This window comes from Ochotona princeps, chromosome 2 (genome assembly GCF_030435755.1).
Source record: "Ochotona princeps isolate mOchPri1 chromosome 2, mOchPri1.hap1, whole genome shotgun sequence".
Lineage (NCBI taxonomy): Eukaryota > Metazoa > Chordata > Mammalia > Lagomorpha > Ochotonidae > Ochotona > Ochotona princeps.
Window position 1 is genome coordinate 129,856,595 of NC_080833.1, and position 13,440 is coordinate 129,870,034.

At 55.8% G+C, this 13,440-nt stretch overlaps 2 protein-coding genes across 2 annotated transcripts in view; both read left to right on the forward strand.

The window, feature by feature from the left end:
- Positions 1 to 13,044, forward strand: part of LOC131478262 (paired box protein Pax-7-like) — a 44,485-nt gene extending 31,441 nt beyond the window's left edge. The window contains 2 exon segments of the mRNA XM_058656725.1: positions 1,701 to 1,947; positions 12,929 to 13,044. Of these exon segments, the coding sequence (XP_058512708.1) occupies positions 1,701 to 1,947; positions 12,929 to 13,044 (363 nt within the window).
- Positions 2,243 to 5,530, forward strand: LOC131479532 (axin-2-like). Its single transcript, XM_058660633.1, has 2 exons — positions 2,243 to 2,586; positions 2,932 to 5,530. The coding sequence occupies exon 2, from the start codon at positions 3,086 to 3,088 to the stop codon at positions 5,528 to 5,530; it is 2,445 nt and encodes an 814-aa protein (XP_058516616.1). The 5' UTR covers positions 2,243 to 2,586; positions 2,932 to 3,085.
- Positions 13,045 to 13,440: the final 396 nt, after the last annotated feature.

Consider the following 13,440-nt stretch of genomic DNA (forward strand, 5'->3'; position numbering starts at 1 on the left):
AGAGCCCTGGGTAAGTCCTGGGGGATGGGGTCAGGTTGGATGTCAGTTCCATAATGGTCCTTGTCTTTCAGACTGGGTGCTGGTCTGGGCACTGGTTGCAGCCTGTCTCAGAGCTAACTCCTGCATCCTCTCCCTTATTCCTCTCCCTTTCTCGCTTGTAAGTTTGACGTTTTGGCAATGAGCAGGTGGGAAAAATGGAGCAAGGGCTCGAGTCCCTTGCCCCGTGATCCTGAGGGCTAGGAAATGGGACCCCTGTGTTCTCCCCAGGCTCTCAGGGCCCAGGTCTCCGATGAGTGGATGGTGGGGTCTGAGTTTATGGGAGATGAAGTGTTGCTTGAGTGTTGATTTATCACTTTAGGTAGGAAGGAAGGTCTAGCCTGGGAACCTGTCTCCTAAGCCCCAGGGTGATATTAGATCACTGAGATGCCTCTGGGATCCTCCCTTCCCCTTCCTGTTCATACCGCCCCTCCTACCGGCCCCCAGCAGCCTCCTGGGCTGAGGACCTCCAATGCAGATGGTAGAAAGAGCCCAGTGCCATCTGAACTTCACACATGGCTGTCCCCTCACCAAACTGCCACCTCGCCACGTTGAAGACCTCGCCAGCATATGTGGGGTTCAGGTCCCCATGATACTAGGAATATCCACAGAGAGGAAGTGGAAGAGCTTTCCCCAGAGAATCCATGTCGACCAGGCCAGGCCTCTGGAGAACGTGGACAGGGAACTCTGGGCAGTGGAAGCGTCATTGCTGGATGGCCATGGCCAGCTGTCTTCCCCACACCCCTCCCGCATAGCTCACCGGCTGCTGCCACCTGCAGGTGCTTTTTCTGAACCCACAGGATGGACAGAGAGCAACCCTGGGTCTCACCTACCAGATGTGGATCTGCTCAGCTCCTCCACTGAGGGCAGACAGTGTGCTTGCTTCTTCCTGAAGTCCCTGGGACTCTGGGTCTGAGGCTGAGGACATGGTCACCCTGTGTGCGTGCTTGTTAAATGAGGAAGTGAATGCCTCCCTGTCCCAGCGCCTGGTTTTCAAGATGAATTGCTCAAGACGAGCCTTGGCCTGGCAGCCAGATCGCCACTACTGATGGCATGGTCCTGTTGGCTGTGGCTACGTCTGATGGCCACTGACATCAGGACTGATAGCATAGTGGGAGGTGGGTGGACAACCTTGGCTTTGTGTTGGTGCTTGTTGGAAGCTGCACATCTGGAGACGCTGAGAGCAGGGCTAGCCTAGTACAGGAAAGGGGTAGAGCCAGGAAGATCCAGAATCCTACTCTAATATGTGTGTTGGAGGAGGGTGACACCCCAGTCTGGTGGAGGAGGCACAGTTCTCTGACTTAGGAGAGCTCCCAAACTGAGGGCAAAGGTACCATTACTTATGCAGGTCATGCATGCAGGCAATGCATTTGTTCGTTCATTCAGGATGCACCTTTGGGCCAGTTCCTGGGGAATAAGGGAGTAAATTGGGTCTGGCACCTGAGGGCAACCAGTGGAGGGGGTGCCCCACGGGTCAGGACTTGGGCAGGAGAAATGCTGAAGACCAGTGACTGCCTCTTGCGTAGGATTTACAGAACAGATAAACTGAGGCCTCCCCATACTGCAGGGACCTGGAGGGAAGAAGCAGGCCCAGTCCTGCTTCAGGGCTGCCTGACCCTGTCCACAGGCTCGTCCTTGCGACACTGACCCTATGTCCCCTGCAGGTCATGAGCATCCTCAGCAACCCTGGCGCCGTGGCCCCCCAGCCGCAGGCCGACTTCTCCCTCTCCCCGCTGCACAGCGGTCTGTACTCGGCCACCTCCATCTCGGCCAGCTGCAGCCAGCGTGCCGACTCCATCAAGCCTGGAGACAGCCTGCCCACCTCCCAGTCCTATGGCCCACCCACCTACAGCACGACCGGCTACAGTGTGGACCCCGTGGCTGGCTGCCAGTACGGCCAGTATGGCCAGAGTGAGTGCCAACGGCCCCGAGTGTACCACTCCCCTCCCTCATTCCAAGGACTCCTGCTTACTTCTAGAGAGAGCAGTCTGGTGTTAGGGTGTGGGCGCCTGTTTTGCAGATGGGGAAGTTCAAATCCAGATAGGAGACAGACTTAGCCCAAGATGACACTGAGCTGAGCATCCAGGTCCCTTTTCTCAGCCAGGTCCCTTTCCTTTTCCTTTGGATTCCCGTGGAAACATCACTTCGCATTTTCCTGTGACCACATGTCAAAATGTAAGAAGAAACAAGTGGCAGTCTACGCGCAGGACCGGCCCAAGCCCTGCTGCCCGCGCCCCCCGGATCGTCCTCCGATCCCGGGCCCTGCGCCCCTGGCCATTCCGGCGCCTTTAGCGGAGAGGTTGGAGACTCCGCGCGTCGCCATTTCTGGGACCAGGCTGCCGCTTTCCGTGGTTTTTCGGCGCCGGGGACCGACCCCTCGCCCCGGGTTCCGGGCGCCGCTCGCGCGTCCTGGGGGGCTCTGGGCCCCGTGTTCTGTGTTCTGGTCTGGAGCCGGAGCTCTGGAGGCGTTGAGTTGGATGGGGTCGGGGACCCAGACCGGTGGGACTTGGAAGAGATGAGAACCCGGCCTCAGCGGCCTTCGTCTTCCAGGTAACGGGGCCGCCCCCAACTCCCCTGCGCCAGGGTTAGCGGGCTATCCGTAGCGCCGCCACTCCGCGGGCTGCGTTGCCCAGCCCTGTGACCTGAGCCCCCGTCCTGAGGCCCCCGGCACCCTGCCGGGGTCGCGCGCCTGGTCCTTTGGCCCGCCCCTACCCTCCTGAGTTTGATCCTTGCTGTGCCAGGGAGAGCGGCCTGTTTATTGGTCAGACAGGACTTTTTTTCTTTTGGGGAGAAAAAGATGGGCTCGAGAACGGTAGAGTTTGGGATTCAAGGCACAGGCGGTAAGAGCGTGAGGCGGCCTCTGATCCGGTTTCGGAGAATTCGCGGTTCCGGGAGAGAGGAGACTCAGATGAGCCCCTGCTGACTTGAGAGAGAGAGAGAGAGAGAGAGAGAGAGAGAGAGGCAGACAGACACTACACTGCCAATTGCTGAGAAGAACTGGAAGAAGCAGAAAGAATCCCCAACTCGTGGTGAGCAGCGCGCCCTCACCATGAGTGGTGCTGTGCTGGTGAGCCGCCTCCCGGACCCCAGCAGCAGCTTCCGGGAGGATGCCCCGCGGCCCCCTGTGCCTGGAGAAGAAGGGGAGACCCCGCCGTGCCAGCTTGGGGCAGGCAAGGGCCGCGTCACCAAGCCCATGCCTGTGTCTTCTAATACCAGGCGGAATGAAGACGGGCTGGGAGAGCCCGAGGGGCGGGCGTCCCCCGACTCCCCCCTGACCAGGTGGACCAAGTCCTTGCACTGCTTGTTGGGCGATCAGGACGGCGCGTACCTCTTCCGGACTTTCCTGGAGAGGGAGAAATGTGTGGATACCTTGGACTTCTGGTTTGCCTGCAATGGGTTCAGGCAGATGGACCTCAAGGATACCAAAACCCTGCGGGTGGCCAAAGCCATCTACAAGAGGTACATCGAGAACAACAGCATTGTGTCCAAGCAGCTGAGGCCCGCCACCAAGACCTACATCCGAGATGGCATCAAGAAGCAGCAGATCGACTCCGTCATGTTCGACCAGGCACAGACGGAGATCCAGTCAGTGATGGAGGGCAACGCCTACCAGGTCTTCCTGACTTCGGACATCTACCTGGAGTACGTGAGGAGTGGCGGGGAGAACCCCGCCTGCCTGAGCCACGGGGGCCTGGGCAGCCTCAAGGTCCTGTGCGGCTACCTGCCCACCCTGAATGAAGAGGAGGAGTGGACTTGTGCCGACTTCAAGTGCAAACTGCCCCCCACCGTGGTCAGCTTGTCCAGCAAAACTCTGAGGGCTACAGCCAGCGTGAGGTCCACGGAGACGGCTGAGAGCGGATACAGGTCCTTCAAGAGGAGCGATCCTGCTAATCCCTATCACGTAGGCTCTGGTTACGTCTTTGCACCAGCCACCAGTGCCAATGACAGCGAGATCTCGAGTGACGCTCTGACCGACGACTCCATGTCCATGACGGACAGCAGTGTAGATGGGATCCCTCCTTATCGCATGGGAAGTAAGAAACAGCTCCAGAGAGAGATGCATCGCAGTGTAAAGGCCAATGGCCAAGTGTCTCTACCTCATTTCCCGAGAACCCACCGCCTGCCCAAGGAGATGACCCCCGTGGAACCCGCCGCCTTCGCAGCCGAGCTCATCTCGAGGCTGGAGAAGCTGAAGTTGGAGCTGGAGAGCCGCCACAGCCTGGAGGAGCGGCTGCAGCAGATCCGCGAGGATGAAGAGAAGGAGGCGTCCGAGCTAGCACTGAGCTCGCGGGAAGGCGTGCCAGCCCAGCACGCCCTGTCCCTGCTGCCCTCTGGCAGCTACGAGGAGGACCCCCAGACAATCCTGGACGACCACCTGTCCAGGGTTCTTAAGACCCCCGGCTGCCAGTCTCCCGGCGTGGGCCGCTCGAGCCCACGCTCCCGCTCCCCTGATCACCACCACCATCACCATCACCAGCCATACCACCCCCTGCTCCCGCCAGGAGGCAAGCTGCCCCCAACTGCTGCCACCACCACCGCAACCCTGGCCTGTCCACTGCCCGGCGGCAAGGGCTTCGTGACCAAGCAAACCACAAACCACGTCCACCACCACTACATCCACCACCACAGCGGCCCCAAGACCAAGGAGGAGATTGAGGCCGAGGCCACACAGAGAGTGCGCTGCCTCTGCCCCGGGAGCCCCGAGTATTACTGCTACCCCAAGGGCAGGGGCCACCCCAAGGCTCCAGAGCCCATGCCCGGGGAACAGTTTGGTGGCAGCAGAGGCAGTACCTTGCCCAGACGAAGCGGGAAAGGCACGGAGCCCGGCCTGGCCCTGCCGGCCAGGGAAGGAGGGGCCCCCGGTGGAGCTGGGACCCTGCAGCTTCCTGGCGAGGAAGGAGACAGGTCGCAGGATGTGTGGCAGTGGATGCTGGAGAGTGAACGCCAGAACAAGCCCAAGCCTCATAGTGCCCAAAGCACAAAAAAGGCTTCTCCCTTGGAGTCTGCCCGAGGGTCCCCAGGTGAACGAATCAGCCGGCACCATCTGTGGGGGAGCGGTGGGCATCCCCGCACCACCCCCCGTGCCCACCCCTTCACCCAAGACCCTGCAATGCCGCCCCTGACTCCACCCAATACTCTGGCACAGCTGGAAGAGGCCTGCCGTAGACTGGCTGAGGTGTCGAAGCCCCCAAAGCAGCGTCACAAAGAGCCAAAGAAGCCGGCAGGCGTCCACGCCCTCCAGGCCAGTGAGTTGGTCGTCACTTACTTTTTCTGTGGAGAAGAGATTCCGTACCGGAGGATGCTGAAGGCGCAGAGCTTGACATTAGGCCACTTCAAAGAGCAGCTCAGCAAAAAGGGAAATTATAGGTATTACTTCAAAAAAGCGAGTGACGAGTTTGCCTGCGGAGCAGTTTTCGAGGAGGTCTGGGATGATGAGACGGTGCTCCCCATGTACGAAGGCAGGATCCTGGGCAAGGTGGAGAGGATCGACTGAGCCCGTGGGCTGCGCTCGGCTCTGGCGAGCCCTGCAGCCCCAGCTCCCGCGAGCTGCTGGCCACGTGAGCGGCGGCCCTAGAACAACTTGGAAGGAAAACACAGCCCACGAGGAAGACAGAGCCTAGGAAGGCCTTGGCCATGGGGGCCTTCAGGAGGGCGAGGCAGGCTGGTGGTGAGGATTCACGAACTGGGTCTTGAGAGAAGAAAAGCCTGAACTATTTATTAAAACCATGACCACTCTTGGCTGTGGAAGATGCTGACCATTAGAGAGACTGCCATACATAATATATGACTCCCTAGGGATCTGAAATCCATAAACTAAGAGAAACTGTGTACAGCTTACCCGGACAGAAGTCCTTTCTGATATTTATTGAGCGGTTGCTTCCCCTGCCCCCGTTTATGGATATGCTGCTTTACTCGTGGAAGGGGAGAGAGAAGGTCCTATTTGTTCCGTCGAAACTTGGGAGCTGAGCTCTCAAAGGATGTTGGCGATTTCTTCAGTAAAGAGGCGTGGCCTGCGTTTCTCCCAGTGAAGACAGACTGTCAGAAAAGGGTACCCGCCGCTGACCCGCAGAACGCAGTCCGTCTCTTCATGCTGCTGCTATGTCATCATTGCAGTCTCCAGGGTTGACCGTCGGCAGTGTCATGGCCATTCGCTGGCTGGCCTGATCCAGCGCGTGTAGTGGGGGCCCTCACTGAGTGTCTGTGTAGGTGGGGGTTTCCCCAGTGTCGTCCTGTGACCAAGGCATCGTGTCTTCGAGCCCCTCTGCTGGCACAGGGCGTGGTCACTGAGGCGGTCCCGGCGTCACCTCCTTGTGGTTCAAGCTTGCGCTTTGATCGAATTGCTTTTTCTTCCCACGGACTTTTCTTTCTTCTTCTTCTTTTAAATGAGTCTTTGGACAACAGCTATCCAGGAAACTACACTCCCTCCCACCCCAAGAAATGAGCGGCTGTGGGGGAGACCCAGCGGCACCTTCCTGCAGACACCCTCACTTTGATGTTTGGATTTTTGTGTTAAGTTATGTGTACATTCTGTTTGCCATCGGTCCTTGTACTTATACGTGTGTGTGTATATAGTGTACGGCAAAAGATATCGATCCACTATCTCTAGTGCTTGACTTTGAACCAGTACAGTACCTGTACTTGCACGGGGCCCGCTCCGTGTGTCGCCCTATATTGTAGGGCTCCAGCTTTCCCTTGGTTTTTAAAAGGGGCTTATGTATAAATATATTTTATGCCTTTTTATTACAAGCCTTGTACTCAATGACTTTTGTCATGGCATTTTGTTCTACTTATACTGTAAATTATGCATTATAAAGAGTTCATTTAAGGAGAATTACTTGGTACAATAATTATTGTAATTAAGAGATGTAGCCTTTATTAAAATTTTATATTTTTCAAAAAAAAAAAAAAAAAAAAAAAAAAAAAAAAAAAAAAAAGAAACAAGTGGTATTACTTTTACTAACATGTCATATTTAATCCCATATATCCAGAAAGTGATCACTTCAATATGAAATCATGAATGAGTTACTTCACCCACTGCTCTTTGTGCTGGCTGGGTGGATGGAATGAATGAATGAATGTGTTTGACAAGCAGTGTGTGTTTTACACTTACAGCCCATTGGAATTCAGACTCTGAATTTCAACATTGACACACCCAAGTTTTTCCAAAATAGAATTCTGAGTTTCCCAACCACGAAATGGCTAAATTGAAGAGCAGCTTTAAAATTCAAATTAGAACAACCTAAACAAACATTCAGAGTTTGGTTGGTGGTGTTCGCCAGTTCAGCTTTGCTGGGTGGTTCTGAGTACTGAGCTCTGTGCTTAACTGCCTGAGCCTGCGATCTCCCCAGACCCTGCAGTGGCCTCACTCGCTCATTCCAGCTGCTGTCCGCTTGGCACCAGCCTGGAGGCCAGGCCCACAGCCCCTTAGACCAAAGGCTGGAGGAAGGGCAGCAAGGCAGGCCTGCAATGGGGGAGCAAGAGCCAGAGGGCACCCTCCTGCCCCACCTCCACATGAGGCCTCACCTGCTGGTGTCAAACTAATCTGAAGGGCACACGGGGAGTGGGAAGAGGCCTCCAAGCCTGGGGGATCCTCTCCTCCAGCCGCAGCCCTGGCCTGACCTCTCCGACCTCTGCTTCCTGTACCCCTCTCCATCTCTTCCTCACATGACCTTGGCCTCCATGGCTAAATGAGAGCCAGCTGTGTGGGCCTGCACTGCCCAGCTGCGTGTGTGTGTGGACCCTCCCTGTGCCTGGGCATGCTTGCTCGTGTGCAGAGTGGTGTCTGTTATGAATGTATGGTGACTTGTGTCTGCGCACACCATGTGCATGTGGTGTGTCTGAGCAACTAGCATGCGTGTGTTGGCAAACATCTTTGCAGAGAGGTGAGCATTTGTGTGGGGGATGTGGCAGTCCTGTGTAGAAATATGCATATAGACTATTGATACATGAACATAGCTCACCTAGGTTGTCTGTACGGGATTTTATATGAATGTATGTGTGCACACTTGTGGCAGTGGAGTATGTTAAAATGTTTTCAGGTGTATGTTTGTGGATGCGTGGATGCATGTATTTGGCATAGGTGTGCATGTGTAGCTGTGTATAACAAGTGTATGTACATGTGTGTAAATGTGTGTTTAGGCATGCACATTGCTGGCAGTGACTGCAATGTGTATGTGTGTGTGGATGGTCAGGTGCACTGTGGGCAGTGATTCAGGGGTACAGCCCGAGCAGCAGGGGTGTGAGGGTTGGAGGGGGGAGCACAGGTCTGCATGCTTGTCTGAAAGCAGGGCGCATGAGAGTGTGTCCTAGGGCCCCGGGCGACCCCCTGACCCCGCCCATGTGTCCAGACTGCAGCGGGACACACATGCTCTTGATCAAGACTGAGAGCGGTTCCAGCGGCAGCAGGCCTGGGGCAGGCGTTAGTCACACCAGGAGCCCTGCCCAATTCGGAAATAAAATTAACCCCAAAGTCAGCAAAGGCCGGCAGGGGAGGGGATCAAACAGGGAAGGGGCCCAGGAGGCGAGAAAGGAGTGTTTGTTCCCATTAGCTGGAGGAGTAGGGCACAAGTTCCTGGGCCTCAGCTCCCCTCCCCTCCTGTACCTTCCTCCAGCCCTCTTCTTCCTCTCACTCTCCTCCAGCTCCACCCCTGCCCCCCAGCTCCTCCAGAGAGAGCTCCGAGCTGCACTTGGGCTACTTCCTCTAACCCTTCCCAAAGAGATGCAGGCTCCCCCTCTCACCTGCTTACAGCTGTCCTGGACTCCAGTTTAGCCCCAGGAGCACTGGCCAAAAGACATGGCCTTCATCACTGTGATTCTCAAAAACTCTGGGCAGATGCCAAAACTAGAGTGTGGGAGAGTTAGGCAGCTTTCCCAAAGCCCCACAGCCAGGGGTGGTGGGCTTAGAGCCACCCTCACTTGATATTGCAGCCAAAACAGACTGTGTGAGACCCTTACTGAGACACCTGTACTTGCCCACATGTGGGTCTGTGCTCATCGCTTTACCTGCAGCTGGATGCAGGTAAGCCCTCACCCGTGTGTGTGTGTGTGTGTGTGTACGTACAGATGTGTAAGATTCAAACACACAAAACATATGGGTGTGGAAGCAAGGACACCTGCCTCCTGGACACCCACTCTGAGCTTGGCCTGGCAGTGTTTGTGGCTGCTGCCATTGCACGGCAGAGGATGTAGGGGACCCACAGAGCGGTCACGTGCCTGAGGACACACAACAGCACAAATCAATGAGTTCACAGCCACACCTGCAGCCCAGGTCCACACGGGGCCACAGACCGAGCAAATACATGGGCCAGGCTCTGGCCAAAGGGTCCTCCCCTTTTTTCTGGGCCCCTCTGGTTCCCTAGAACTACTTCACTCCTTCTTTTCCTGCCCTGGCCATTGTCTGACCATCTGTCACTGCCTGCTCCTGGGAGGGGTGGGGGGCCAGGGACGGGGCACCCGGCAGATTAGTATGGTCCTGGTGTTCCCAGAGGCCGGGGCTGTGCTAATGATGGGACTGATGGGACGCAGAAGTGTGAAGAGAATGTTAATAGATCTGCCAAGTCTAATAAGAGTTTGTGTCTAGAAGAGTCCCCCTCAGGGGCCGCGGACTGACGAGGCGCTGACGGCCGAGGTTTGTTTACTGCTTGGCATCACCGCCATATCTCCTGCCACCTCCTGCGTAATCTAATTTGAGATGTTTAGAACCCGGACACGGGTGCGAGCAGAGAAGGGGACATGCAGGGACACAGGGACAGGGATGGCCACTGGTGGTGGTTATGATAAGAGATGTCACAGCCTTGTCCCTTGCAGACCCTCAACCACCTCGTCCTTTCCAAGGTGGGGAGAGGTAAGCCCTGTGACCATCGTGTGACCTTGGCGTTGGCAGGGTCACCAGCCAAGGTAGGCTTCCTGGTGTTTTCTTAGGTACCTGGACAGGGTGAAGACAAGCTCCTACTGTGCACTGGGCCATGGCAGGTGTCTGGGAGAGGCACGAGAGGGGACACACCGAGTGATGCGAGGCGCAAGCAGCATCCATACAGCCCCTCCTTGCAGCAGTGCTGGGCGGGATTCTGGACTGGCTTTCTTCGGGGTCTCAGTTTCCATTCGTGCGCAGTGAGCACCCTCAGGCCTGAAGCCCATGGCTGTTGGAAGAGTCAAATGGGATTGGCTCAGCCTGGCACTCAGCGAGTGCTCATCCCTCATGCACATTTTCCCCAAAACCGGTCCTTTCAACCCCACCCGCAAGCACAGCCCGTGGAGGACTTAGGGAGGAGGCACACAACAGCCTCTCGTGATGAGGATAGGATCTCCGACCTTGCCTGGAGAGTAAATGGCCCCCATTGAGAGTTGAGGTACAGAGACCTTTGTGCAGCCTCGGTGTCATGCATAATCCAGGTGCTGTTCCATGCAGGCTGCAGGTCTGGGTAGCAGCTATCAGTAGAGTGTCAGACACAGGGCAGCTTCCAGGAAATGGGCCTGTCAGTGCTTCTGGCCTCAAGGACTGCCGTGTATATTAAGGGAAAGAAGAGCCAGAAGGACTTAGGAACTCTGTAAACGCTAGCACCTGCTCTTCCCATTCTGGTTCCTCGCTCCAAGAGGGAGGCCTCTGGGCAGGTGGACTCTGGTGCCCAGGTGGGTCTGTCTGTAGGTGGCAGAGATGGGAATGCATCATGCCCTCGCTCCAGGATAAAGGACAGGCCTCAGGCAAGACAAGGCCAGCTGCAGCTATCTCTGCGGTGTCAGCTGGAGATCTGGTGGCTGCAGAGGGAGGACGGTGGCTCCTGGGCCTTAGCTAGGGCTTCCCTTCCCTCTCCTCCCCTGCTCAGGAGCCTGGAAAGCTCAGACATTCCAGAGCAACCCCAGGACATTGGCACATCATGGCAGCATCAGGGCAACTGAACCTCTGTGATGGCCATCTCTATTATTGTTGTTATTATTATTTACAGATTTATTTATTTTTATTGGAAAGGCAGATTTATAGAGAAGGAGAGGCAGATTATCTGTGTTCTGGTTCGCTCACCCAAATGGCTGCAAAATACCTGGAACTGAGCCAATCCAAAACCAGGAGCTAGGAGTTTCTTCTGGGTCCCCCATTTGGGTGCAGGATGATAAGGACTTGGGCTATGCTCTAGTGCTTTCCCAGGCCACAAGCAGGGAGCTGAATGGGAAGTAGAGCAGCTGAGACACGAACTGGCCCCCGTATGAGACATCAGCTCTTGAAGGGGGACGATTAGCCAGTTGAGCCACTGCACTGGGCTCTGTGACGGCCATCTTAAAAAGTATTTTCTCACAATAAGACTCCTCACAGCAGCTCTGGGGGAAGCCAGATTAGTTTCTCCCATTTTAGAAATGAAGGAGACAGACTTAAAGGGCAAAAGCTTCTGCCCAAAACCACGCAATCAGGAAGGAGCTGGGATGGCAAGTCTGCATTTGCCACCTTGCGTACTTTTCGCACCTACTGGAGGTCAAATTTTCCCACCAAGCCCACTTCTAGGGTCCCTGTGCCTGCCTTTAAACTCTTTATCCATGAGCCAGACAAAGCGTGGTCACAGGCACAGGCTTGTGGAGCTCCAAGGAGCTCTGCAGCCTCAGTACTATGAGTAGCCCCATTTTACAGACCAGAACCCTGAGGTTTGGAGGGGTAACACTGTGTGCTCCAGATTGCAAACTCAACAGTGGCAGGCCTGGATCATACAGACTACAAGGCCTCTCTGTGGGCCAGGAACCGGCATTGCCCACTTGCCTTTCTTGACTTCATCCTTAGGCTGTGCTTACCACCCAGGGGTGCCACCCATCTGCTCTTGGCAGGAGCCTGCTATGTTGGGGCAGCATGTAAAGCGTGGTCTTCTCTGGACAGGTGATAGGGCAGGTATGGAACCTGGCCTCAGGATTCCTGGCATGGTGGTGTTTCTGCCCATCTCTGCCTCCTGGAGTGTTGGCTTGGCCACAGTGACAGATCCTGGCTTTGGAGTCTACAGCCGTGTGTGTCAGGAGGCCTTGGCCAGGAGCCAGGAAAGGCCTCTGGTCAGGACTGATTGATGCTGCAGCCTCAACAGGCCCAATCAGGACAGCCAAGACAGAAAGCATGTGCACCTGGACCAGTGTCAGACACATGCACATACACGTGTACAGGTGCTTGTCCCTGGCTCAGGCGGCACTCACCTGTATGCAGTGTCAGTGCATGACAGATCTTCCCCCGTCTGTCTACTCAGAAGAGGGCACAGGACTCCTGCATGTATGCGCATGTGCTTGAGCAGGTGCTGCTCTTGTGTGATGTTCATCATGACTACATAGATAATCTTGATCCCACTCCACTTACACAGATATGCACACACAACCCTGTCTGGGTGGCCAGAACTGGGCCTCAATTCGCTGTGTGTCCGTCAGCCTGCTCTTCCTTCTGTATGGAGCACTCAGTTCATTAGAAGGCAGAAGGAGCTTGCCTCGTTACTAGCTGTCCTCAGCAGGACTTGCCAGATGGCCTCCATAGCAGGGCAATGTCAAGGACTGTTTGGAAGAGCAATTTTAATTCCCTTTTCAACAATGGGAATATCCTCTCGTACTTTCCCACAGGGCCCATGAGAGAGCTGAGCAAATAAGTGTTAGGTAAAGCTTTGCTGAATGATTGGACAAGAGTGAAAGAGTTTCATGAAGAGGTGGGTGGGTGGCTGGCTGGCTGGATTGAAGGAAGGATGTATGTGTGGGTAGATGGATTTATGGCTGAATGGATAGACTGGTAGGTGGATGGATGATGGATAAAGGATGGGTAGATGGATGGATGGATGGGTAAATGGATGGGTTGGGTGGGTGAACAGAAGGAAGGAGGTAGGGAGGAGGCGGATGGAACAATTTTCAAAGAGAACCTCCATATCTGAGTTTCTGTCTCTCTCCCCAGCTGCTGTTGACTACCTGACCAAAAACGTGAGCCTGTCCACACAGCGCCTCATGAAGCTGGGGGAGCACTCGGCCGTGCTGAGACTGCTGGCAGTGGAAACTGGCCAGGCCTACTAGGGTCCCTGGGATGACTTGCCCCAGGCTCAGCCCCACCCAGCCTTGCCTGACCCCTGAGCCTCCTGGCCTCTGCTCCCTCCTGCCCCTGGAGCCTCTGGAGCCTCAGGAGGCCTAGAAGGGAGACCCTTTCCTTCTCATTGCCCAGGCCCTGGAGGGGCACAGCTCACATTGCTCACCTGCGTAACGGACCCAGTTCATGACCCCTGGGCTTGTGTGACCCCGTGCTAGCCCCAGAGGGTCCTGCTAACCTTCAGTGCTCCCACAGTCCAATCGACTGTGGCCTCTTGGCCATCTCACCTCAGTGGACTCTGTGGCTTCCCCTGAACAGAACACCTCTGCCCCCCACCCCAAAAAGGATGGCGCCCATGACGAGGGCCTTGAGCCCTTGGGCTCTGG